We start from the raw sequence: 27644 nt of genomic DNA on the forward strand, positions 1-27644 counted from the left end.
CATATGGCACGTTGACTTGTGAGGGAATTTTAGATGGCACTCATCATCAGAAAGGTTGCCGACCCCTGGGTTAAACAGACAGTATCACTCTCAAACTGCTCCTCTTCCTGGAATGAAGCACAGCCTGAAAATCCTCTTTTTCCTGCTCTTAAACACAGGAACTCCTCTCTCTCCAAATGTTTCCTCGTTCCCTCCCCTTCAGATCTGCACTTTGAAGATGGGTGTAACCAACATGTGGTGACATGTAAGAGCTGACAGGCTCCATTCACTGCAGAAATACAGGTTGTTAAGATCAAAGCTCAGACTAGTTTCAGTTATTACGAAGATAAACTCACACAGTCACTGACACTGAGAGGAGAAATGGCACAGAAAGGAGTTCAGCTGGACCAAGAAACCTTCTCTTGTTCCATCTGTTTGGATTTACTGAAGGATCCGGTGACTACAGCCTGTGGTCACAGCTACTGCAGGAACTGTATTAAATCCCACTTTGATGGAGAGGACAGGAAGGGAATCCACAGCTGCCCTCAGTGCAGGAAGACTTTCACACCGAGGCCTGTCCTGGAGAAAAACACCATGTTAGCAGATTTAGTAGAGCAGCTGAAGAAGACTGGACTCCAAGCTGCTCCAGCTGATCACTGCTATGCTGGACCTGAAGATGTGGCCTGTGATGTCTGCACTGGGTTGAAACTGAAAGCCATCAAGTCCTGTTTATCTTGTCTGGCCTCTTACTGTGAGAAACACCTCCAACCTCACTATGATGCAGCTCCATTAAAGAAACACAAGCTGGTGGCCCCCTCCAAGAAGCTGCAGGAGAACATCTGCTCTCGTCATGATGAGGTGATGAAGATTTTCTGTCGTACTGATCAGCAGAGTATCTGTTATCTCTGCTTGATGGATGAACATAAAGGCCATGAAACAGTCCCAGCTGCAGCAGAAAGGACTGAGAAGCAGAAGGAGCTCGAGGTGAGACGACTAAACATCCAGCAGAGAATCCAGGAGCGAGAGAAAGATGTGAAGCTGCTTCAACAGGAGGTGGAGGCCATCAATGGCTCTGCTGATAAAGCAGTGGAGGACAGTGAGAAGATGTTCACTGAGCTGATCCGTCTCCTCCAGAAAAGAAGCTCTGATGTGAAGCAGCAGGTCAGATCCCAGCAGGAAACTGAAGTGAGTCGAGTCAAAGAGCTTCAGGAGAAGCTGGAGCAGGAGATCGCTGAGCTGAAGAGGAAAGACGGCGAGCTGGAGCAGCTCTCACACACAGAGGATCACAACCAGTTTCTACACAACTACCCCTCACTGTCAGCACTCAGTGAGTCTACACACTCATCCAGCATCAATATTTGTCCTCTGAGCTACTTTGAGGATGTGACAGCAGCTGTGTCAGAGACCAGAGATAAACTACAGGACATTCTGAGAGAGGAATGGACAAACATCTCACTGACAGTCACTGAAGAGGATGTTTTACTGTCACCAGCAGAGCCAAAGACCAGAGCTGGATTCTTAAAATATTCATGTGAAATCACACTGGATCCAAACACAACTCACAGACGTCTGTTATTATCTGAGGGGAACAGAAAAGTAACATTGATGAAACAAGAACAGTCTTATTCTGATCATCCAGACAGATTCACTGGATGGGAAGAGGTCCTGAGTAGAGAGAGTCTGACTGGACGTTGTTACTGGGAGGTGGAGTGGAGAGGGAGAGGAGTTGGTGTTGCAGTCGCATACAAGAATATCAGCAGAGCAGAGAGGGACAAAGAATGTGGTTTTGGATACAATGACAAGTCTTGGTCATTATATTGGTACACAAACGGTTATAGATTTTGGCACAACTTTGTCCAAACTGTCCTCTCAGGTCCTCGGTCCTCCAGAGTAGGAGTGTACCTGGATCACAGAGCAGGTATTCTGTCTTTCTACAGCGTCTCTGAAACCATGACTCTCCTCCACAGAGTCCAGACCACATTCACTCAGCCGCTCTATGCTGGACTTTATCTTTATGGAGTTGGAGCCACTACAGAGCTGGTGTAGTCTTTACATTTTAGAAGCTGAGAAGTTCAGTGGTCCATTGATGTGTGAAAATAATATTGCACTGATTCAAACTGTACTTACATTTATATACCTTACATCAATATAAATCTGAATTTGTTCTTATGGCTGATAATCATGTGAGTTTCAATGATACTACTCTTCATATTCAGCATGTTTGAAATCTGTCATCAGTCTGGTTAGTGGTTTTATTCTGTAGTTGCTGTAGTGGGTTGTCAAATGCAACAATATGTTGGAGCTGCAGTGATTCATTAGTTAGTCAATGATTAGAGAATTGATTGTTTTATCATTATTTTAGTCACATTTAAAGCTGGTTCCAGTTTCTGAAATGTGAAGATTGTTGATTTTCTTGATAATATGTGACTGTAAACTTAATGTCTTTGAGGTTTGAACTTTTAAAATGAAACAAAACATGGTTTGTGTCATGGTCCTGGGTCGTGCGACCCAGTGTTTTGTGTTTTTAGCCTATTTTGATGTTTATTCTTTGTTTAGGGTCACTAAGGCAGTCCAGCCATTTGTACATATTACCCGTGTATTAAGTCTCCCTTGCCCTTCGTGTGTTTGTCTGCGTGTCTTATATTGTCAAGTCCATGCTGTCAGTTATGTCATCTCCCCTGTACTATGTCTCCCCGGTTCATGTGTCTTGTCTAATCTCCATGTTTCCTGTTTTACTTTGAAAGTCTGTATTCACGGTCAGTGTATTCAGTTTCACTCCTTTTGTCCTGTCAAGTTCATGTGTGTCAGCTGTGTTCCCATGTGTGGCCACTTCCCCTGATCATCCCTCATGTGTATTTAGTCTCTGTGTTTCATACAGTCTGTCTGGCGTCGTCTGTGTTGCCACCTCCTGTGTTCTGTACCTCCAGCCATAGTCTTTCCTTAGTTTTGTCCAGTTTAGGTTTTCTGTTGAGTACTACACGTATGCTGCCCTCATTCTGTTTTTGTTCTTTTCATCAGCCATAATAAAAGGCTCGTTTTGTTGGAATCCACTCCTGCATCCTCGTTTGTGTTCGCACCTGGGTCCACCACACACCTTTCCGCACGGTCTGCCTCCGCAGACCTTGACAGTTTGATATTAACAAGGTTTTTGATATTAGATTATCATTATTATATGTAAAGTGATGACATTTAATGTCCTTTTTCGTATGAAAATCTATTCACATTTGATCATTTATACATGTAAATATCAAAACTAAATAACACAGGCCTGTATATTGTGGAGGATAGACATGTTTCTTGCCCTGAGCTGTGTCTGGCAGGCAGAGCGTCTCCACAAATCTGAAGCTTCTGATTTGGAGAAAATGATCTGAGGGAGACAGCTGGTGGACAAACACAGACATGACAGGAACAAAGACTAATGTGCATAGCGGAGTAAAACAGCTAGAAATATTTGTCATGCTTCAGAAAAAAGGGTTGGAATTTTTTTTTTTTATATGAATGTTGAATATGTTGCATTGGAATTGATTTTTACTGATGGATGATTCGTTGTAAAAAGTTTATTTCTGTGTTATTATGATTAAAAGTTAAAACAAATATATTGTACACTTTTTGATTGACAGAGGCAGAAATGTCTCTGTCCTGCATGTAAATTTGTCCCGTAAAGTTGTTGAAATAATAAAAAATATAAAATACAACTCAGTGTTGCCTGTTAAGCTAGAGAGGTCTTTGTTGGGAAGATACTTACACAATTCATAAACCAGCAAGAAGACATTTTCCCAGAAACAGAGTTTTGATTAGTGGACTCGACAAACAGTTTGAGGCTGATTTGGCTGATATGGGTGAATATTGTGCAGATAATGATAATGTAAGATATTACTGCCATGTATAGATGGATTTTCTAAGTATACATGGGTCAGGTATCTTCAAACCAAGGCAGGAGCATCTGTTGTATCTGCTTTTAAGGATGTTCTGAGTGAGAAACTTCAAACAGATGAAGGCGAGGAGTTTGGTATAATATCACACATTTCTCAGCATAAAGCTTTTACTGTTTAACCTCAAAGCGGTTTGATTTGAGGCCTGTAGTGACAAAATAATAACTCACCCTTAAAGGTGTTAAACCTAAATTGACGAGTCTGTTTTGAAAATGTAAGGAGTAGAAAGTAAAACGTCAGAAAAATAAGTACTCAAGTAAAATGCTACTACAAATTCTACTTAAGTACAGTAAAGAAATATTTGTACGCTACTTCCTTCCTTCTTCTCAAGGCCCTGATGCTGATTGCCACACTGTGTTTATGTGCTAAAAGAGAAACCGTTTCCTGCCTTGTTACTAAAACTGATTCTGAAGCACAACTTCACTAACTCAGAGGGTAGAGCAACCATTGCAGTTTGTCTCGAAACAACTGTAATCTCCAGATTTTGACTTTTTTTTCTAAAGTGAATTATGATTTGAATCTCAAAACTGCAACTTTATTTTCAATGTGACCCATAATATTTTTTTTAATGTGGCCCTAATACTCCTTTGTGCAACAACAATTAATTCGAGAAGCTTTATAAGGTAAAGACCCTACAATAATGCAAAGAATACAGAGAAAACCTAAGAGTCACATGACCCATTATGAGCAAGCACTTTGGCGACAGTGGCGAGGAAAAACTCCCTTTTAACAGAAAGAAACCTCTAGCAGAAGCAGGTTTACCAAGGGGTGGGAAGTTTTAAGCCTGATCTTAAAGCTAGAGAGGGGCTCTAACTCCTGAATCCAAGCTGGAAGCTGGTTCCACAGAAGAGGGGCCTGAAAACTGAAGGCTCTCCCTCCCATTTTACTTTTAAACACTCTGGGAACAAGAAGTAGGCCTGTAGTGCGAGAGTGAAGGGCACAAATGGGCTGATATGGTACTACAAGGTCATTAAGATAACACCGGGCCTGATTATTTAAGACCTTGTATGTGAGGAGCAGGAGTTTGGATTCAATTCTGGATTTAACAGGAAGCCAATGAAGGGAAGTCAATATAGAAGCTATATATATACTGAGCTCTAAGACACTTTATCGCTTAAGGATTTGCACATTTCACGAGGGGTGGGAGCAGCTTGAGCACCTGAGACTTCCTCCTCAGGCTCATCGGATGTGTCTGTCTTCTGATTGATGCTCTATACCGTTGTCCTTCTCAGAAACTGGATCATGCATATCACTATTCTGACCTATGTCCTCTGCCTCATTAGGAAAGTTATGGTCGAGAACCTGGCTTATTGTGTCTTTATTTTCTCTTGCTGAAATCTGGAGTGTGTACTCTGTAAGTCACCATCTAATCCTAGCTGGCCTGTACATGCCTTACATGTCTGTATATTTTCTTTTCAGTCTTTGGAAGCAGAATATTAGTGACTACCTATATATAAACAGGCAAAGAGAGAAGGTCCTGAATAAATTCTCTCTCTGTGTGTCAGAGAGCTTTCAGTGTATTTATGATATCAATTTTGGTAGTACGTGTTGTTTTATAGTAACAACAAAGATCATTATTTTTGTCAGACTATTTTATAATGTTGTAACATTTATTTATTTATTTGCTTTGTTTTCTTTAAATAAAAGTTCCATACAAAGTCATAAGGCCTGGATGGAGTGGACGCAGTTAAACTGTACCTTTATACAAACCAGGTGAGAAATTTGGGTGTAGTGATGGATGCAGACCTAAACTAAAGTTCTGATGCTGGTCTATAAAGCTCTGAATGGTTTAGGACCAAAATACCTCAGTGACCTCCTGACCCAGTATGAACCTTCCAGATCCCTCAGGTCATCTGGATCCGGTCTTTTATCAGTTCCCAGAGTCAGAACCAGACACGGAGAAGCTGCATTCAGCTTTTATGCTCCTTATATCTGGAACAAACTCCCAGAAAGCCTCAGATCAGCTGAAACACTCAGTTTATTTAAATCCAGGTTGAAGACTCACCTGTTCTCAGCTGCATTTGACTAAAACACCAAATCCACACTTTTAAGCTTAAATTTCAAAACTTACATTTTAACTACTGATTTTATCTACTGTTTTTTTAAATCAATTTTAAATCATACTTTTTATTTGTTTTTTAATGTCTCTGTAAAGCACTTTGTTTCACCTTGTTGTTGAATTGTGCTATATAAATAAACTTGCCTTCCCCTGCCTTGCCTTATACCATACAGTCAAGAAATGTGAATATAATTTTAAATATGGCTTTATTGACGATTATATAAAGATGAAGATGAAAAGTTATTTGGCGAAGAATGCAAAAGATAAAAGACAAAAATATAATGTACAGTTAATTTGCTTATTAATTAGCCCTCTTCCGAAAAAATAATAAAGGCATTATAACTGTGACCCAGTTTTGTAACTATAATCAGAGTGTAGATTTCGCCTCGTGTCGCTTTGTGGCGCTGTTTAGAATTGATTTCTTTAAATCCAACAGAGCGCTTTAAATCTTTCAGGTAGACAACGTGTGGCGACCTTCAAAATAAAATACCTTAGAATTTCTTTGATAAAGGTTGACTGTCAGAACACCTGCTGGACATTATTTATTAATGAATTAAAGCGAATTATTGGTGAATTAAAGTTTTAATCGAGCATCACAGACTTATAATTAAAAAAGTAAAATGCTTTTATTTCGCAGAGTAATAACCGGAACTAACAGTCCACATTTCCGTAACTTTACCAGTGGACCGTGGCCCAGTCAAAACAATGCAGCCGCGCTGGCCTGCTGCTGCACTTAGCTTTAAATCTCCAACAAATTATTAACGCGTGCGCGCACTCAGCCAACCGCCTGTAGCTTCACTTCGGTGGGCTCACGTCGCGTCACTCCTGTGGTGATTTCTCTTTTCAGTTGTGCGCATTAGGAGTTTTTTCATGGGTGTTTCTCATCGAGTTAACGGCAACGGCTGGAAATGGAAACTGCTAACAGGCGTCTGCTGCTAGGTAGCCTGAGAGTAGAGGAGGGGAGCGGCTAAAAACAGGGATTTTTTTTTCTTTGGTGTGAAAAAAGGGGAGTACAAGCGAGTTAAACACGCTCCTGGTGGTTTTGCCTTTTAGCATGGTGGAGTAGGAGGCTCCAGCGTTGAAGCTGCCGGGCTCCTCCGACCTACCGACACACAGCTCGCTCTCACCCCGGGGAGGCTCGTCATGGCCCCGGGCTCGCTGGTGGCGGCCTGCCGCAGCCTGGCCCTCTCTACGTGGCTGCTCTCCTTCTGCTTCGTCCACCTGCTGTGCCTGGACTTCACCGTGGCCGAGCGGGAGGAGTGGTACACCGCCTTCGTCAACATCACCTACGTGGACCCGGCCACCTCGGAGCTGCGCACCGAGAAGACGGAGTGCGGGCGATATGGCGAGCACTCTCCGAAGCGGGACGCCAAGGGGGTGTTGGTCCTGCCCGCAGCACCGCTCGACCGCCAGGCCTGCGACCCCAACACCCGCTTCGCGGTGCCCGCTCAGGCCGGGGCCTGGGTGGCGCTCATAGCCCGGGGCAACTGCACCTACAAGGACAAGATCCGCCACGCTGCAGCCCACAATGCCTCTGCGGTGGTCATCTTTAATGTGGGCTCCACCAACACGAACGACACCATCACCATGCCTCACCCAGGTAGATGATGCTCTGCTTTATTCACCCCAATAAATGCGCATTTAATTATTTCCTCCCTCTGTGAAGGAGGCTTAGCTTAGCTTTTCTAAGTTGGGTAGTTTGCTGCTGGGGTGAACTATGGGGATTAAAGGTGACGTGTTCAGTGTTTCTCTTAATTTCTTAATAAAGATGTCATGGAAAGAGTCCAACTCACGAGGTCTTTCTGTTATACGGGATGTGTTGTATCTTTCAGAGTCATTTAGTTTCATGTCAAGTCCAAGGAGGAGTGCACTCACACTGGGGACTGCTTTACTGTGGACTCTGAGAAATAGTTGAGGGTAAAATGTAGAAGTGTGTACAGGTTAAGTTGGTGTCAAGTATAAATGTAGAACATAGCCACACTGACACCACCCAATTTTATATGTTGTGGTTGGTGTTTTGGTCTCACCTGTTGGGGCACGAAATTGCCCCATTTAGATTAGAGTAGGGATGGCCAATGTAACCCACATCAGATTTGTGGGTTGTGCTGCTGCATAAGGTTGGAGGTGTAATTTTCCCTCCCCGCCGCTAGGAGGCGAGTATGCCTTGAGATGACTTTCTGTTAGTCAACATTTCCTGTTGTGGAAGCCATTACTCACGAGGCAACCGCTACTCACGAGGCAACCGCCAAATTAGCTGAAAGATCCTGGATCTGAGATCTGTGAAATACGGCCGTGGGAAGCTGCGTCAGCTGGACGAGCTATCTCACCACGAGCTCCGATTGGTTTTTTGACCAGGACTGGATCATTTGAGATCTGAACCCTGTGGGTTCAGTGGCGAGCCAATCCCAAGAGAGTGACTGTCGACGGACCCGAGTGCGGTGTGGCCAGCCGTGGGATCCATCTTCAGCGAACCTCAGGACTATTACTACATTCCTTGATACAGATAAGACTAACACTTTAAAAATCTACCCGGGTAGTGTTAGAACCAATGGACAGAAACACACACACACACAAGGAACTCTAATTTCTCTCTCCAAAGAGAAGTGGACTGAGCAATAGGAGCGGAAGCTCTTTAATTGAAACTCTTTGGAGAATTTCCTTAAAGAGGATGTTGTTTTGATTTTATTTTTGGGCCCTTTAATGTGCATTTGTGCACTGTAGGAAGCCGGCTTTAGACAGGCAGGGTTTGTAAACTTTACAACTTTCAATACAGTTTCTATTCAAATCACATCTTATCTATCATTGTGTGGTTCCTTCTCTGCTGATCCTTTCAAGGCTCCATAGTCTTACCTAGAACTTTCTGATACTGGTCCAAAGTTGTCGAGACAATAATTTAATGCATATCTCATGTTGTTTAATTGTAATACCTGTTACAAAAGTGGCGAGCCAGCCAGGAGCCTAGTTAAGTGTCAGCAGTGAAACATATCTCAAGTTTGGGGAATTGTATGAAAAAAAGTTGTTTAAATGTTTTAGCGTCATTGCCAAAGATGGAGTTCATAGCTAACTCAGGTATCAAAGTCCCTAATGCAGTGATTGTGAGTGGGTTGCTTGAATCGCCAGAAGATGAAGAGATTATAGACTTTCTGAAGAAATATGGTTCTTTTAGGCTTGTTTCAGTAACTGATGCTGAATCAGAGTTTTATAAAAACCTGATTATTGAGTATCAAGATGGTGCCGCCATTGAAGCCTTATCTTCTCTTTTGCCTTACACACATGAACTCAAAGAGAACCCAAGTGTCAGGTATCTCGTTCAAGCTTTGGCTAGCATTTACACTACGAAGGTTGGCTGCAATGTTACCAAAACCTACCTCAATGAGATAAAGAAATTGGCAAAATTAAGTGGGAAAGACTACGAAGAAGTGCTGAGAAACATGATGTCAGAGATCAGTGAGGCAATTGGAACAGACAGCATTGATGAGGCATCTGTAGCCAAACCGTTCGACACATCTCTTGAAACAGTTGAAACCTCAGAGCACCGGATGTTCAGAAGTCCCTCCTTAATGGATTCCGGTCAAGATTGCCCCAAACCAAAGCCACCCACCATCCTGAGGCAAAATCTACCCATCAGGGAGAGTGACCTGCATCCACCTGAAGTTCAAAAGGTCATCGTTGAACACATTGTAAGGAAAAGTGACTGTAACACATATCCACATTTTCCCATCAAACTTCACCCATTTTCAGGAAAAACCCCAAGACCCAGTAATGAGACTGACTACGACACATGGCGATCACATGCTGAGCTTCTCAGGAAAGATCCCACTCTGTCCAATCTTCAGAAGTCTCGGAAAATGGTTGAAAGCTTGCTCTCCCCTGCAGCAGATATTGTTAAAAGGCTAAGTCCTGAAGCTACCCCTGAAACTTACCTTCAACTGCTGGATGCAGCCTTTGGAACTGTTGAAGATGGCGAAGAACTTTTCGCCCAGTTTATGAACACTCTTCAGGATCCTGGTGAAAAGGCTTCGTCTTACCTCTGCCGCCTCCAGGCTGTTCTAAACCTTGCTGTTAAGAGGGGAGGAATTGCTGCTGAAGAAGCAGACAAATATATTCTCAAGCAATTCTGCCGCGGTTGTTGGGACAACATCTTGCTCTCTGACCTCAACTTAGAAGAAAAGAAAAGTCACCCTCCAGCGTTTGCTGAGCTCCTGTTACAGATCCGTACTGAAGAGGATAGACATGCAGCCAAAGTCACACGCATGAAGAAGCACCTCGGCTCAAATCGACAGCGGGCCATTACTAGCTCGCAAAGCACATGTGCCTGCAGCCAGCAAGTAGTGATCCCACCCGAGTCCAACACATTGGCGGAACTCAAACAGCAGGTCGCATCTCTTCAGAGCCAGCTTACCGCATTGATGTCAAAGAAACCCCAAAAGACCTCGAAACCCAAGGGGAGCGCTGAGCACACATCCAGCCAACCACTACCACCTAAACTTAACCCTAGAGTACCAAGCTGGAAGCCATCCAACCCAAAACAGAATGCAAGGCCAAAGGCCTGGTATTGTTTCAAGTGTGGTCAGGATGGCCACATTTCCTCAACTTGCACTAACGAACCCAACCCCACTCTCATTGATGAAAAAAGAAGTCAGCTAAGAGAAAAGCAGCGTCTTTGGGATGCAACCGACCATCTAACTCCCAATGAAAATTTTTAGATGTAGCCTCAGTTGTAGGGCAAACTGAGGCTGTAGCAGCTCACCAGCGCCCTGTTAATAAAGACGCTACACCTAAATTAAGTGCTGCTTTGAACCAGTGTAATGTCAGGAAACACCTTTCGAAGGTTTCCCCAAAACTGATAGGTACAAAGAGTACATGCCAAGTGATGATCCAAGATAAACAGTTTAACTGTCTGATGGACACAGGTTCACAAGTGACTACGGTTACCAAGTCCTTCGTTGATCAACATCTGTTCAAAACACAGATAGAGCCACTGTATGATCTGTTGGAAGTTGAAGGTGCCAATGGGTTACCCGTGCCTTATTTGGGCTACATTAAAATCACCATCACCTTCCCAGAACAATTCCTGGGGAAGGAGTGTGATGTCCCAACCTTGGCCTTAGTGGTCCCAGACAGTGGAACATCTGGCTTTCATGTACTGATTGGTACTAACACCCTTGATGTGGCATATAACATGCACAAAGAGAAAGGTCCAGTGATCCACCACACTTCAGCAGATGGCTACAAGACTGTGCTGAAAGTATTACAACTGCGACATGAACAATGTCATGACAGTAACATTGGAGTGGTGAGGATGCATCGAGTCGCCCGTCCAGCCTCAAGTGTCGTCTGTTGGAGGGCCCGAGTCGCCCGTCCAGCCTCATGTGTCGTCTGCTGGAGGGCCCGAGTCGCCCGTAGAGTCAGCTGGTGGGTCCGAGGAGCCCACCTAGCAACGTGCCTGGTCCAGCTCTGACTTCGTCCTCGTCTGGTCCAGCTTCAGCCCCTCCTTTTTTCTCGTCTGGTCCAACTTCAGCTCCGCCTTCATCGGGTCCCGCCTCGTCGGGTCCCGCCTCATCGGGTCCCGCCTCGTCGGGTCCTGCCTCGTCGGGTCCTGAGGTTGCCACACCGCCATCAGAGCCAGCTCGACCTGTTCCGCTTAGTCTCTGCCGGCCATTTTCCAGGCCTCTGAGTTGGCGAATCAAACATTTCACTTGGGTTTTAAATGTTTGATTTTTGGGTGGGGGGAACTGTTGCGTTTCGGTGTTGTCAGTGTTTTGTTTTTGCGGGACTGTTATGTGTTTCCTGTTTTACGTTGAAGGTCTGTTGTATCTCAGTGTGTTCAGTTCACCCTTTTTTGTCTCGTCAGGTCTAATTTGCCCCAGCTGTGTTTCCCTCCTGTGGTCCATTCCCTGATTGCTCCTTCTATGTATATAAGCCTTGTGTTTCAGTATGTCATGGTCGCGATCTCTCCCCCCCGGTTGTAAATAGTTTGGTGTTTGGTGATGTAAATAAATGTCCTATTTTGCTTTGATGTAAATAGTTGTCGGTACTTTCGTTTTTGGGATTTTTGGTGGAGTACCTTAGTGGGTTTTTTTCCCCTTATTTTTATTTTTCCTGTGTTGCACGCCGGTTGCCTAGGCCGGGGTGTAACAAGAAGAACACGAAGCCAGACTCATCAAGGTTCTCAACCGGTTGAAGGAGTACGGGCTGAAGCTGTCTCCAGAAAAATGCAAGTTCTTCCAGTCTTCGGTTCGTTATCTGGGACATGTGGTGTCGGAGCGGGGAGTGGAAACAGACCCAGAGAAGATAGCAGCATTAAGGACCTGGCCAGTTCCTCACTGCCTAAAAGAGCTGAGAGCCTTCTTGGGATTCTGCGGGTACTATAGGAAGTTCATCAAAGGCTATTCAAGCATAGTAAAGCCTCTGAATGACCTGACATCGGGGTACCCACCTGTTCAGAAGCATCCCAAGTCAAAAGACAAGAGTGGGCAGTACTACCACCCAAAAGAACCATTTCTGGACCGTTGGACACCCGCTTGCCAGCAGGCCTTTGAAATGATTATAGACAAACTGACAACATCCCCAGTTCTAGCCTTTGCAGATCTCACGTTGCCCTACATCCTACACACGGATGCAAGCTCCACCGGCCTCGGAGCGGCCTTGTATCAGGAGCAGGAGGGGCAGCTGCGTGTTGTTGCCTACGCTAGCAGAGGGTTATCACGTAGTGAATCCCGCTACCCGGCTCACAAGCTCGAGTTCCTGGCATTAAAGTGGTCTGTGACAGAGAAGTTCAGTGACTATCTGTATGGCAATCAGTTTACGGTGGTCACTGACAGCAATCCTCTCACTTATATACTTACTTCTGCCAAGCTCGATGCAACCAGCTATAGGTGGCTGGCTGCACTCTCCACCTTCTCTTTTAAGCTCCAGTACCACCCTGGGAAACAAAATGGAGATGCTGACGCATTGTCGAGACGCCCTCACGGCAATCTGCATGATGACCTACCATCTCAGAAAGAGTGGGACAGGATACGTCGTTTCACTCAACATCACCTATCTGACCCAGGAGACATTGAAGTTAATCCAGAGGTCGTTCAAGCCATTTGTGAGAGACAACTTATCTATTGCGCCGACAATGCAATGGACTGTGATGGTAGTATCTCCCTGGTTGAAAGCCTGGCCATTTCTGCAGATGCGGTGCCTGACAGTTTTGGTCATGAGGACGGGCTTGGAGGACTACCCATCATCCCAAACCTTTCAGAAGAGGACCTCAGAGACAAGCAACGAGCTGATCAGTGCATTAAGCATGTCATTTCCCAGATTGAGCACGGAGTGAAACCACCATCTCGTCTAAGAACCGAGCTTCCAGATCTGCCTCTCTTGTTGAGAGAATTGAACAAGTTTGAGCTCCGAAATGGCATCCTCTATAGAACACGCCTAGAAGAGGGACAGCCACAACATCAGTTAGTCTTGCCTGAGGAACTTCGGGACGTGGTATTGACCAGTCTGCACGACGACATGGGTCACACGGGAAAGGAACGCACAGTGGATCTAGTCAGAGCTAGATTCTACTGGCCAAGAATGGCTTTGGACATTGAGAAGAAAATAAGGACGTGTACCAGGTGTGTGTGCAGGAAAGCTCTACCCGAGAGAGCTGCACCTCTGGTGAATATAACAACGACGCGACCACTCGAATTAGTATGCATGGACTTTTTGTCTGTTGAACCAGACAGAAGCAACACAAAGGACATCCTCGTGATCACCGATCACTTCACCAAGTATGCTGTAGCTGGACCGACACAAAATCAAAAGGCTCGAACAGTTGCAAAGTGGTTGTGGGACAATTTCATCATCCATTATGGATTCCCAGAGAAGCTGCACAGTGACCAAGGTCCTGATTTTGAGTCGCGGTTGATCAAGGAACTCTGTCAGATTGCAGGCATCCGTAAAACGCGAACAACACCATACCACCCGAGGGGCAACCCGGTGGAACGCTTCAACCGCACTCTATTAGACATGCTTGGCACTCTGGGAAGTAAAGAAAAATCTCACTGGAAGGACTTTGTAAAGCCATTGGTCCACGCGTATAACTGTACCAAGAGTGAGGTGACTGGGTTCACACCATATGAACTAATGTTTGGACGCCAGCCAAGGTTGCCTGTCGACCTCGCGTTTGGGTTACCAGTGAAAGAACAGCGACACAAGTCACATTCCCAATACGTACAGGACCTTAAATCTCGCCTTGAGCAGAGCTACAAAGTTGCCACAAGAACTGCTGCCAAGGTAGCTGAGAGGAATAAGATTCGGTTTGATAAGCGAGTGAGTCCTTCTGCTTTAGGCGTTGGCGACAGAGTACTCGTCAGAAACGTGCGTATTCGAGGAAAGCACAAGCTCGCTGATAAGTGGGAGTCCACAGTCCATGTGGTAGTAAAGAAAGCTGGAGACCTCCCAGTCTATACAGTTAGACCAGAGAATGGCGAGGGTCCCAAGCGCACGCTGCATCGTGACCGCTTACTCCCATGCGGATTTCTTGCCGCACCAACGGAGCAGCGTGCTCAGCCCAAACGAGCTAGAAAGCCTAGGACACGTCAGAATACTCCCAACAGCACAACGGAGCTTGACCAGTCTTCAGACGAGGAGGACATTGTTCCCATTGCCTGGTTCGAAACACAGCCAGTCTCTGAGACGACTGGGGATGCTGCAAGGCAAAATGCCCCAAGAGACCTAGGTTCCAGTCACGCCAAGAATAACCTGACATCAATCTCCGCTGAGTCAACGGATGTTCCGGAAGGTGCCAATGTTATGCCTGATGCCACATCAATTTACCATGAAACAGATCAATGTGGCGATGAGCAGACTCCAGATGATGGTCAGACCTCACCTCCTGCTGCGGACGTACCAGCACCTGAACTCCATGAATCTGTGGGAGAAGCAAAGATGGATGATAGTGCATCCACTGAATCTGAGGGACAAAGGATGCCGCTGAATAACAGTTCAGGAGAAGATGAGTTGTTTAACAAGGTCAAGGACTTAAGTGAGGACCAACCTAAAGAGATCCCAGTCCTCCCGGACAGGTTGGAGGATATGATGATTGATCCTGGAACTGAAGGACAAGAGGAGAGTGGTGAAGTAGAGGAACGAGCTAAAGCTGATATCCATGTCAGGAGGGGATTGTCAACCACCAATGAGGCTCGACTACACTGAATTGGGGAAACCAATTGTCACCGTGGTGAAGTCTTTCTTCCAAGGGTTGACCGATGCGTGGAATGACATGGTAAATGAGGGTGAAGCACCTGCTTCTTCTTTTTTTTTTTTTTTTTTTTTTTTTTTCTCATAGCACGTAAAGCTCTTTATTGATTATATTGTACTTGCAATATACCACCATTGTCTTATAAACTCGTTTTTCTTACTTTAGTATTGCATGTCTGATCCAGATCTGTGCTGAATACCAGAGAAAAGCAAGGGTTGCAGTTCAGCAGTCATTTAAAAAAACCTCTTTTTTTTTTTTTTTTTTTTTTTGCCTGTCCCGTTTGGCTCTTTTGCCATCAGAATTGTTGTCTAAAGGCAAAGAAAGATGCCCAACGAATTTACTTTACCAAATTGACCATCCCAGCCTTGCCATAATGGTCCATTTGATTCACCTTTTATTGTTTATTTTATTTTCACTTACTGAATATGGGACAGACTTGACTGGGGGAAAGAAGGGGAGAAAGAAAGAGGGAAAGAGAAACAGCTGAGAAGAGGGACGGGGGAGAAGGGCAAAAAACAAAAACCAACAGAATGAGCAGAAAAAGAAAAAAAAAGAAGAAGAAAAAAAATGCATATATCAATCACCTGGGTCACCTGCTGAGAAAGAAAAAAGAAAACAAGCAGAAGAGAACAAGAGTAATAGAATAAACAACATCACAATGATATATGGGAATATGACAGTAAATAAATATTAAACATTATTGTGCAGCACATTAAATCCAGGTTGAAGACTCACCTGTTCTCAGCTGCATTTGACTAAAACACCAAATCCACACTTTTAAGCTTAAATTTCAAAACTTACATTTTAACTACTGATTTTATCTACTGTTTTTTTAAATCAATTTTAAATCATACTTTTTATTTGTTTTTTAATGTCTCTGTAAAGCACTTTGTTTCACCTTGTTGTTGAATTGTGCTATATAAATAAACTTGCCTTCCCCTGCCTTGCCTTATACCATACAGTCAAGAAATGTGAATATAATTTTAAATATGGCTTTATTGACGATTATATAAAGATGAAGATGAAAAGTTATTTGGCGAAGAATGCAAAAGATAAAAGACAAAAATATAATGTACAGTTAATTTGCTTATTAATTAGCCCTCTTCCGAAAAAATAATAAAGGCATTATAACTGTGACCCAGTTTTGTAACTATAATCAGAGTGTAGATTTCGCCTCGTGTCGCTTTGTGGCGCTGTTTAGAATTGATTTCTTTAAATCCAACAGAGCGCTTTAAATCTTTCAGGTAGACAACGTGTGGTGACCTTCAAAATAAAATACCTTAGAATTTCTTTGATAAAGGTTGACTGTCAGAACACCTGCTGGACATTATTTATTAATGAATTAAAGCGAATTATTGGTGAATTAAAGTTTTAATCGAGCATCACAGACTTATAATTAAAAAAGTAAAATGCTTTTATTTCGCAGAGTAATAACCGGAACTAACAGTCCACATTTCCGTAACTTTACCAGTGGACCGTGGCCCAGTCAAAACAATGCAGCCGCGCTGGCCTGCTGCTGCACTTAGCTTTAAATCTCCAACAAATTATTAACGCGTGCGCACACTCAGCCAACCGCCTGTAGCTTCACTTCGGTGGGCTCACAACTCTTTTCAGTTGTGCGCATTAGGAGTTTTTTCGTGGGTGTTTCTCATCGAGTTAACGGCAACGGCTGGAAATGGAAACTGCTAACAGGCGTCTGCTGCTAGGTAGCCTGAGAGTAGAGGAGGGGAGCGGCTAAAAACAGGGATTTTTTTTTCTTTGGTGTGAAAAAAGGGGAGTACAAGCGAGTTAAACACGCTCCTGGTGGTTTTGCCTTTTAGCATGGTGGCACTGGCGTGCACAGATAGAGACGAGGTGGTGCTGAAGCACTTGCCCTTTTGCCCTCAGTCCAAAAAAGTGCCCTTTTGAAAGACGTGATTTTTTTTTTTTAAAGCTGCGCGATTTAAAAAGGTGTGAAAATAATGGCTTGATTTGTGCCCCTTCTTCAAAGACACCCGAACCCTGTCGCTTTTTCACTGTCACCGTGTCACGTGAACGCGCTTGCAGTTCATTTGTTGTGAGGCGTGTAGCAGCGGCATGACATAGGACTACTTGGAGTAGGCATAGTAGGCTAACTATAGCGACTGGGAGCCACGGCGGACAACACGGCAGCTCTTTCCCTTCCCAACCAGTCAGGTAACCCATGAATCGAGTGAAATTATTCTGTTTGCCCTCTAAGACCAACCTGCAATTGTTTTGTTGTGAAGTAGCCTGTCAGAAACTGCACATGACAAACTTTGCCAGCTTGCCCCCTCCATCCATCCATATGGATAAACAAAAAAACGACACATTTAAAATGTAACCTAAACCATTTAGGCAACCCCCACTCTCCATCAATTCCGACCTGATTGTGACAGAACAGTGACGTTGTTATTGGTAGTTTGAAGGGTACGGTGTTGGGGGTGGTGCATGTTAAAAGTTTTGAGAAGCACTGGTTAGACATGTTAATTTTTTTTGGTGTAACATATTGGCAACATTAACACATTAATTTGCTAAAGGAAAAATAGGCAGTTCCCAATTGCCTGTGAAAACGACCATTCTGCCCTGTTCTTGTAATGACCACAGTCAGTCTTATTCGTTCGTTCGAAAGAAAGGGATCTACAACAGGCAGCCCAGGGAAGCAGTTCTCTGCTCTCCTGGATGAAAGCAAAGGAAAATGAAGATGAAAGGGCAGAGTCAAGGGCAGGGTCAGGTTCTATTTTAATGTTTTAATGTAACCTGCTCCTTGCAGTTAATTCTATTGAAAAATCTTAAAAGCTGTTCACACTTAGTTTTTAATGAACTTAATCAGCAGGCATTGAGCTAACTATTATTTTGTACCTACGAAAGTTATTTCTATGTTACAAGACTTGCAGTATGGGTTATTATTAAAACTATCTGTTTAAGCTTATTATTATGATAAATAATAATACTATTATTATTATTATTGTTCCATTGTAGTCAGTCACAGCAGGGAAGCAGCTCTATGCCATCTACCAGCATAGCAGAAGAGGGAGATATAGAAACAGATGAAGCCGCGACCAATGCAGCAACAGGTTCAGTTAGGCCTACAGACACTGATGTAGTGCTCTCTGAAGACCACAATGAGGAAGAACAGATCGATCACATAATGTCAAAGTTAGCAGCTTTACAATACCCAACAGATCCAACACACATCCATACATTTAAAATAAAGCGCAATGACAGATACGTTTCAATGTGCTGCAATGTGGGCCCATGTCAGCCTGATATACCTTACCCAAAAACTGAGGGGAGATCATTCCAGAAACAGTGGTTTTCTGCTAATGTGTGGCTGGAATACTCACCCACTGCTAATTCAATGCATTGTTTTAGTTGTCGGCTTTTCCTCTCGGATGAAAAATATAAAAGCAGAACAGCCTGGACAACTGATGGCATCAGAAAGTGGAGTACTGCTCTTGAAAAAATCAAACAACACTCCAGCGCAGAGATGCACATGACAAGCATGGTTAGATGGATCAATTTCCAGAAAAAGGCCCTTCAGTCTGCATTTGATGTTTCAGACGTAAAAGGGGTGGAAGTTAGAGAGCGAGAGAGGCAGACAAACAAAGAAATCCTGACAAGATTAATTGACCTAACAGTGTATCTTGCACGTCAGGGACAAGCATTCCGAGGTCATGATGAGAGTGAGTCCAGTGATAACCGTGGCAATTTTCGTGAATTAGTCAATGTATTTTCCCGCTACGATAGTGTGCTGAAAATGCATTTGGAAAAAATTGCCACAGTTAAAGCCACCAAGACAAGGCCCCAGGTGTCACTGCTTTCCAACAGAAGTCAAAATGACATCATTGCAGCACTAGGAACTTACATCAGGAAGGAGATACAACGTGAAATAAAAGAGGCTGAAATGTATTCCATTCTACTTGATGAAACCTCTGATGTTTCACACAAAGAGCAAGTGTCATTTGTTGTGCGATATTTTCATTATATGCAAATAAAGGAGAGATTCATCGAAGTGTGCAATGTTGATACAACTACAGGCCAGGAGCTGGAGAATACAGTGTTCTTGCTTCTGCAAAAGAATGGCCTAGAGATGAAGAACATGTATGGTCAAGGCTATGATGGAGCAGCCAACATGAGTGGCATGTATAAAGGTCTCCAAGCTAGAATCCGTGCACACAATGAGAAGGCCCTCTATGTGCACTGCAAAGCCCATTGCCTCAATTTGGTACTAGTGGAGGCATCAAAGTCCAGCAAGCATTTTGTGACATTTTTCAACTTGGTGGAGAAATTGTATGCCTTTTGCTCAGGCTCCCCAAAGCGTCATGCTGCCTTGGTCAAATTTCAGGAGTCTCTCTTTCCTGGACAACGTGTTATGGAGCTCCAGCAGCTGTCAGATACTCGATGGGCTTGCAGGGAAAAAGCACTGAAGGCACTTCAGAGAAATTTGAAACCCATTTTGATGCTCCTTGATGACATCAGTGACAGTGACCCACCTAACCTGGCCCAAGGTGATGCTCAGATGTACAGAAATGCCATTAATTTTATGTTCATTCTCTGCATGGAAATCACCACACCAGTATTCGAAGTCACTGCTTTGGCATCAGATTCTCTGCAGGAAGAAGGGTTGGACCATTCCACTGCCTACAAGGTAATTGATGGTGTGCTTCACACATTGCAAACCATGAGGTCTGAGGAGAAATTTGGAGAGATATTTAGATGTGCATCAGAGAAGGCAGAGAGTTTCAACATTCCAGTACCTACCGTGGTGCCTGGTCAGGAGAGAAAGCGGAAAGTTCCAGTGCGTTTCCAACACAGCACCACAGTGTCTCAAGTAGGTGCTCAGTTTGAGTCAGTGGAGGCATATTTCAGGAGTGGTGTATATTTCACCTTTCTGGACATCATGACTGGGGAACTGAACCGGAGGTTCAAAGGGGACAATACTGGAAGCCCAACGGCCAGAATCATTCAGTCCTTCCAGCCCTTAACTGTGCATGCTAACTGGGTAGGCCCACCAAACCCAGAAGCCATTGAAGCTGTCCACATCCTCTGTGAATTCTATGGAGAAGATGAGGACCAGCTCAAAACAGAATTAAAGGTCTTCCACTCCAGCTTTAGTTCAAAAGACCTCAGAGAAATATTTCTGATACTGAGGGAAAACAATGGCCAGCTGATCTTTCCTGCCTTTGTCAAAATGATTCAGATCTACGCAACACTACCAGTGACAACTGCGACAGTTGAAAGATCCTTTTCAAAGCTAAAAATAATCAAAAATAAACTAAGAAGTTTGTGTGGAGAAGAAAGGTTGTCTGATCTCCTCTTGTTGGCCATTGAGAAAGATGTGGAGATCAATTACAACGAGGTCATCAACATCTACAAAGACATGGCACCAAGAAGGATGCTTCTTTAGAGCAGTACACTCCATTTAATGGACACTTGAGAATATGTGGTTTAGAGTTGGATACAGATTTTATCTTTTTGTGGTGTGATTTTTGATTTTTAGAGAATGTTTTGAAATAAAAGTCAAATTGCATTTAACCTGTGCAATTTTTTTATTATAAAAAGAAAAGGTTTTCCACATATGCAAAAAGTGCCCTTTTTTCCCCCTGGAGCACTTGCCCCCCAAAATGTCTGTGCACGCCACTGCATGGTGGAGTAGGAGGCTCCAGCGTTGAAGCTGCCGGGCTCCTCCGACCTACCGACACACAGCTCGCTCTCACCCCGGGGAGGCTCGTCATGGCCCCGGGCTCGCTGGTGGCGGCCTGCCGCAGCCTGGCCCTCTCTACGTGGCTGCTCTCCTTCTGCTTCGTCCACCTGCTGTGCCTGGACTTCACCGTGGCCGAGCGGGAGGAGTGGTACACCGCCTTCGTCAACATCACCTACGTGGACCCGGCCACCTCGGAGCTGCGCACCGAGAAGACGGAGTGCGGGCGATATGGCGAGCACTCTCCGAAGCGGGACGCCAAGGGGGTGTTGGTCCTGCCCGCAGCACCGCTCGACCGCCAGGCCTGCGACCCCAACACCCGCTTCGCGGTGCCCGCTCAGGCCGGGGCCTGGGTGGCGCTCATAGCCCGGGGCAACTGCACCTACAAGGACAAGATCCGCCACGCTGCAGCCCACAATGCCTCTGCGGTGGTCATCTTTAATGTGGGCTCCACCAACACGAACGACACCATCACCATGCCTCACCCAGGTAGATGATGCTCTGCTTTATTCACCCCAATAAATGCGCATTTAATTATTTCCTCCCTCTGTGAAGGAGGCTTAGCTTAGCTTTTCTAAGTTGGGTAGTTTGCTGCTGGGGTGAACTATGGGGATTAAAGGTGACGTGTTCAGTGTTTCTCTTAATTTCTTAATAAAGATGTCATGGAAAGAGTCCAACTCACGAGGTCTTTCTGTTATACGGGATGTGTTGTATCTTTCAGAGTCATTTAGTTTCATGTCAAGTCCAAGGAGGAGTGCACTCACACTGGGGACTGCTTTACTGTGGACTCTGAGAAATAGTTGAGGGTAAAATGTAGAAGTGTGTACAGGTTAAGTTGGTGTCAAGTATAAATGTAGAACATAGCCACACTGACACCACCCAATTTTATATGTTGTGGTTGGTGTTTTGGTCTCACCTGTTGGGGCACGAAATTGCCCCATTTAGATTAGAGTAGGGATGGCCAATGTAACCCACATCAGATTTGTGGGTTGTGCTGCTGCATAAGGTTGGAGGTGTAATTTTCCCTCCCCGCCGCTAGGAGGCGAGTATGCCTTGAGATGACTTTCTGTTAGTCAACATTTCCTGTTGTGGAAGCCATTACTCACGAGGCAACCGCTACTCACGAGGCAACCGCCAAATTAGCTGAAAGATCCTGGATCTGAGATCTGTGAAATACGGCCGTGGGAAGCTGCGTCAGCTGGACGAGCTATCTCACCACGAGCTCCGATTGGTTTTTTGACCAGGACTGGATCATTTGAGATCTGAACCCTGTGGGTTCAGTGGCGAGCCAATCCCAAGAGAGTGACTGTCGACGGACCCGAGTGCGGTGTGGCCAGCCGTGGGATCCATCTTCAGCGAACCTCAGGACTATTACTACATTCCTTGATACAGATAAGACTAACACTTTAAAAATCTACCCGGGTAGTGTTAGAACCAATGGACAGAAACACACACACACACAAGGAACTCTAATTTCTCTCTCCAAAGAGAAGTGGACTGAGCAATAGGAGCGGAAGCTCTTTAATTGAAACTCTTTGGAGAATTTCCTTAAAGAGGATGTTGTTTTGATTTTATTTTTGGGCCCTTTAATGTGCATTTGTGCACTGTAGGAAGCCGGCTTTAGACAGGCAGGGTTTGTAAACTTTACAACTTTCAATACAGTTTCTATTCAAATCACATCTTATCTATCATTGTGTGGTTCCTTCTCTGCTGATCCTTTCAAGGCTCCATAGTCTTACCTAGAACTTTCTGATACTGGTCCAAAGTTGTCGAGACAATAATTTAATGCATATCTCATGTTGTTTAATTGTAATACCTGTTACAAAAGTGGCGAGCCAGCCAGGAGCCTAGTTAAGTGTCAGCAGTGAAACATATCTCAAGTTTGGGGAATTGTATGAAAAAAAGTTGTTTAAATGTTTTAGCGTCATTGCCAAAGATGGAGTTCATAGCTAACTCAGGTATCAAAGTCCCTAATGCAGTGATTGTGAGTGGGTTGCTTGAATCGCCAGAAGATGAAGAGATTATAGACTTTCTGAAGAAATATGGTTCTTTTAGGCTTGTTTCAGTAACTGATGCTGAATCAGAGTTTTATAAAAACCTGATTATTGAGTATCAAGATGGTGCCGCCATTGAAGCCTTATCTCCTCTTTTGCCTTACACACATGAACTCAAAGAGAACCCAAGTGTCAGGTATCTCGTTCAAGCTTTGGCTAGCATTTACACTACGAAGGTTGGCTGCAATGTTACCAAAACCTACCTCAATGAGATAAAGAAATTGGCAAAATTAAGTGGGAAAGACTACGAAGAAGTGCTGAGAAACATGATGTCAGAGATCAGTGAGGAAATTGGAACAGACAGCATTGATGAGGCATCTGTAGCCAAACCGTTCGACATATCTCTTGAAACAGTTGAAACCTCAGAGCACCGGATGTTCAGAAGTCCCTCCTTAATGGATTCCGGTCAAGATTGCCCCAAACCAAAGCCACCCACCATCCTGAGGCAAAATCTACCCATCAGGGAGAGTGACCTGCATCCACCTGAAGTTCAAAAGGTCATCGTTGAACACATTGTAAGGAAAAGTGACTGTAACACATATCCACATTTTCCCATCAAACTTCACCCATTTTCAGGAAAAACCCCAAGACCCAGTAATGAGACTGACTACGACACATGGCGATCACATGCTGAGCTTCTCAGGAAAGATCCCACTCTGTTCAATCTTCAGAAGTCTCGGAAAATGGTTGAAAGCTTGCTCTCCCCTGCAGCAGATATTGTTAAAAGGCTAAGTCCTGAAGCTACCCCTGAAACTTACCTTCAACTGCTGGATGCAGCCTTTGGAACTGTTGAAGATGGCGAAGAACTTTTCGCCCAGTTTATGAACACTCTTCAGGATCCTGGTGAAAAGGCTTCGTCTTACCTCTGCCGCCTCCAGGCTGTTCTAAACCTTGCTGTTAAGAGGGGAGGAATTGCTGCTGAAGAAGCAGACAAATATATTCTCAAGCAATTCTGCCGCGGTTGTTGGGACAACATCTTGCTCTCTGACCTCAACTTAGAAGAAAAGAAAAGTCACCCTCCAGCGTTTGCTGAGCTCCTGTTACAGATCCGTACTGAAGAGGATAGACATGCAGCCAAAGTCACACGCATGAAGAAGCACCTCGGCTCAAATCGACAGCGGGCCATTACTAGCTCGCAAAGCACATGTGCCTGCAGCCAGCAAGTAGTGATCCCACCCGAGTCCAACACATTGGCGGAACTCAAACAGCAGGTCGCATCTCTTCAGAGCCAGCTTACCGCATTGATGTCAAAGAAACCCCAAAAGACCTCGAAACCCAAGGGGAGCGCTGAGCACACATCCAGCCAACCACTACCACCTAAACTTAACCCTAGAGTACCAAGCTGGAAGCCATCCAACCCAAAACAGAATGCAAGGCCAAAGGCCTGGTATTGTTTCAAGTGTGGTCAGGATGGCCACATTTCCTCAACTTGCACTAACGAACCCAACCCCACTCTCATTGATGAAAAAAGAAGTCAGCTAAGAGAAAAGCAGCATCTTTGGGATGCAACCGACCATCTAACTCCCAATGAAAATTTTTAGATGTAGCCTCAGTTGTAGGGCAAACTGAGGCTGTAGCAGCTCACCAGCGCCCTGTTAATAAAGACGCTACACCTAAATTAAGTGCTGCTTTGAACCAGTGTAATGTCAGGAAACACCTTTCGAAGGTTTCCCCAAAACTGATAGGTACAAAGAGTACATGCCAAGTGATGATCCAAGATAAACAGTTTAACTGTCTGATGGACACAGGTTCACAAGTGACTACGGTTACCAAGTCCTTCTTTGATCAACATCTGTTCAAAACACAGATAGAGCCACTGTATGATCTGTTGGAAGTTGAAGGTGCCAATGGGTTACCCGTGCCTTATTTGGGCTACATTAAAATCACCATCACCTTCCCAGAACAATTCCTGGGGAAGGAGTGTGATGTCCCAACCTTGGCCTTAGTGGTCCCAGACAGTGGAACATCTGGCTTTCATGTACTGATTGGTACTAACACCCTTGATGTGGCATATAACATGCACAAAGAGAAAGGTCCAGTGATCCACCACACTTCAGCAGATGGCTACAAGACTGTGCTGAAAGTATTACAACTGCGACATGAACAATGTCATGACAGTAACATTGGAGTGGTGAGGATGCATCGAGTCGCCCGTCCAGCCTCAAGTGTCGTCTGTTGGAGGGCCCGAGTCGCCCGTCCAGCCTCATGTGTCGTCTGCTGGAGGGCCCGAGTCGCCCGTAGAGTCAGCTGGTGGGTCCGAGGAGCCCACCTAGCAACGTGCCTGGTCCAGCTCTGACTTCGTCCTCGTCTGGTCCAGCTTCAGCCCCTCCTTTTTTCTCGTCTGGTCCAGCTTCAGCTCCGCCTTCATCGGGTCCCGCCTCGTCGGGTCCCGCCTCATCGGGTCCCGCCTCATCGGGTCCTGCCTCGTCGGGTCCTGAGGTTGCCACACCGCCATCAGAGCCAGCTCGACCTGTTCCGCTTAGTCTCTGCCGGCCATTTTCCAGGCCTCTGAGTTGGCGAATCAAACATTTCACTTGGGTTTTAAATGTTTGATTTTTGGGTGGGGGGAACTGTTGCGTTTCGGTGTTGTCAGTGTTTTGTTTTTGCGGGACTGTTATGTGTTTCCTGTTTTACGTTGAAGGTCTGTTGTATCTCAGTGTGTTCAGTTCACCCTTTTTTGTCTCGTCAGGTCTAATTTGCCCCAGCTGTGTTTCCCTCCTGTGGTCCATTCCCTGATTGCTCCTTCTATGTATATAAGCCTTGTGTTTCAGTATGTCATGGTCGCGATCTCTCCCCCCCGGTTGTAAATAGTTTGGTGTTTGGTGATGTAAATAAATGTCCTATTTTGCTTTGATGTAAATAGTTGTCGGTACTTTCGTTTTTGGGATTTTTGGTGGAGTACCTTAGTGGGGTTTTTTTCCCCTTATTTTTATTTTTCCTGTGTTGCACGCCGGTTGCCTAGGCCGGGGTGTAACAAGAAGAACACGAAGCCAGACTCATCAAGGTTCTCAACCGGTTGAAGGAGTACGGGCTGAAGCTGTCTCCAGAAAAATGCAAGTTCTTCCAGTCTTCGGTTCGTTATCTGGGACATGTGGTGTCGGAGCGGGGAGTGGAAACAGACCCAGAGAAGATAGCAGCATTAAGGACCTGGCCAGTTCCTCACCGCCTAAAAGAGCTGAGAGCCTTCTTGGGATTCTGCGGGTACTATAGGAAGTTCATCAAAGGCTATTCAAGCATAGTAAAGCCTCTGAATGACCTGACATCGGGGTACCCACCTGTTCAGAAGCATCCCAAGTCAAAAGACAAGAGTGGGCAGTACTACCACCCAAAAGAACCATTTCTGGACCGTTGGACACCCGCTTGCCAGCAGGCCTTTGAAATGATTATAGACAAACTGACAACATCCCCAGTTCTAGCCTTTGCAGATCCCACGTTGCCCTACATCCTACACACGGATGCAAGCTCCACCGGCCTCGGAGCGGCCTTGTATCAGGAGCAGGAGGGGCAGCTGCGTGTTGTTGCCTACGCTAGCAGAGGGTTATCACGTAGTGAATCCCGCTACCCGGCTCACAAGCTCGAGTTCCTGGCATTAAAGTGGTCTGTGACAGAGAAGTTCAGTGACTATCTGTATGGCAATCAGTTTACAGTGGTCACTGACAGCAATCCTCTCACTTATATACTTACTTCTGCCAAGCTCGATGCAACCAGCTATAGGTGGCTGGCTGCACTCTCCACCTTCTCTTTTAAGCTCCAGTACCACCCTGGGAAACAAAATGGAGATGCTGACGCATTGTCGAGACGCCCTCACGGCAATCTGCATGATGACCTACCATCTCAGAAAGAGTGGGACAGGATACGTCGTTTCACTCAACATCACCTATCTGACCCAGGAGACATTGAAGTGGTTAATCCAGAGGTCGTTCAAGCCATTTGTGAGAGACAACTTATCTATTGTGCCGACAATGCAATGGACTGTGATGGTAGTATCTCCCTGGTTGAAAGCCTGGCCATTTCTGCACATGCGGTGCCTGACAGTTTTGGTCATGAGGACGGGCTTGGAGGACTACCCATCATCCCAAACCTTTCAGAAGAGGACCTCAGAGACGAGCAACAAGCTGATCAGTGCATTAAGCATGTCATTTCCCAGATTGAGCACGGAGTGAAACCACCATCTCGTCTAAGAACCGAGCTTCCAGATCTGCCTCTCTTGTTGAGAGAATTGAACAAGTTTGAGCTCTGAACAAGCACGAAATGGCATCCTCTATAGAACACGCCTAGAAGAGGGACAGCCACAACATCAGTTAGTCTTGCCTGAGGAACTTCGGGACGTGGTATTGACCAGTCTGCACGACGACATGGGTCACACGGGAAAGGAACGCACAGTGGATCTAGTCAGAGCTAGATTCTACTGGCCAAGAATGTCTTTGGACATTGAGAAGAAAATAAGGACGTGTACCAGGTGTGTGTGCAGGAAAGCTCTACCTGAGAGAGCTGCACCTCTGGTGAATATAACAACGACGCGACCACTCGAATTAGTATGCATGGACTTTTTGTCTGTTGAACCAGACAGAAGCAACACAAAGGACATCCTCGTGATCACCGATCACTTCACCAAGTATGCTGTAGCTGGACCGACACAAAATCAAAAGGCTCGAACAGTTGCAAAGTGGTTGTGGGACAA

At 45.0% G+C, this 27644-nt stretch overlaps 3 protein-coding genes across 3 annotated transcripts; all 3 read left to right on the forward strand.

The window, feature by feature from the left end:
* Window positions 1–255: 255 nt before the first annotated feature.
* LOC120715752 (tripartite motif-containing protein 16-like) lies at window positions 256–2365 on the forward strand. The gene has a single exon (XM_040002859.1). The coding sequence runs from the start codon at window positions 361–363 to the stop codon at window positions 2023–2025; it is 1665 nt and encodes a 554-aa protein (XP_039858793.1). The 5' UTR covers window positions 256–360; the 3' UTR covers window positions 2026–2365.
* A 4297-nt stretch (window positions 2366–6662) lies between these two features.
* On the forward strand, window positions 6663–21578 carry LOC120715698 (RING finger protein 150-like). The gene is made up of 2 exons (XM_040002778.1): window positions 6663–7027; window positions 20856–21578. The coding sequence occupies exon 2, from the start codon at window positions 20942–20944 to the stop codon at window positions 21404–21406; it is 465 nt and encodes a 154-aa protein (XP_039858712.1). The 5' UTR covers window positions 6663–7027; window positions 20856–20941; the 3' UTR covers window positions 21407–21578.
* LOC120715697 (RING finger protein 150-like) lies at window positions 7021–7750 on the forward strand. Its single transcript, XM_040002777.1, has one exon. The coding sequence runs from the start codon at window positions 7114–7116 to the stop codon at window positions 7576–7578; it is 465 nt and encodes a 154-aa protein (XP_039858711.1). The 5' UTR covers window positions 7021–7113; the 3' UTR covers window positions 7579–7750.
* Window positions 21579–27644: the final 6066 nt, after the last annotated feature.

This window comes from Simochromis diagramma, unplaced genomic scaffold (genome assembly GCF_900408965.1).
Source record: "Simochromis diagramma unplaced genomic scaffold, fSimDia1.1 OVJJ01000457.1, whole genome shotgun sequence".
In the NCBI taxonomy this organism is placed as follows: Eukaryota; Metazoa; Chordata; class Actinopteri; order Cichliformes; family Cichlidae; genus Simochromis; species Simochromis diagramma.

What these genes read in the sequence shown, in the direction of transcription:
- LOC120715698 (XM_040002778.1), top strand. Translation starts at nt 20,942, where the DNA reads ATGGCCCCGGGCTCGCTGGTGGCGGCCTGCCGCAGCCTGGCCCTCTCT.
- LOC120715752 (XM_040002859.1), top strand. Translation starts at nt 361, where the DNA reads ATGGCACAGAAAGGAGTTCAGCTGGACCAAGAAACCTTCTCTTGTTCC.
- LOC120715697 (XM_040002777.1), top strand. Translation starts at nt 7,114, where the DNA reads ATGGCCCCGGGCTCGCTGGTGGCGGCCTGCCGCAGCCTGGCCCTCTCT.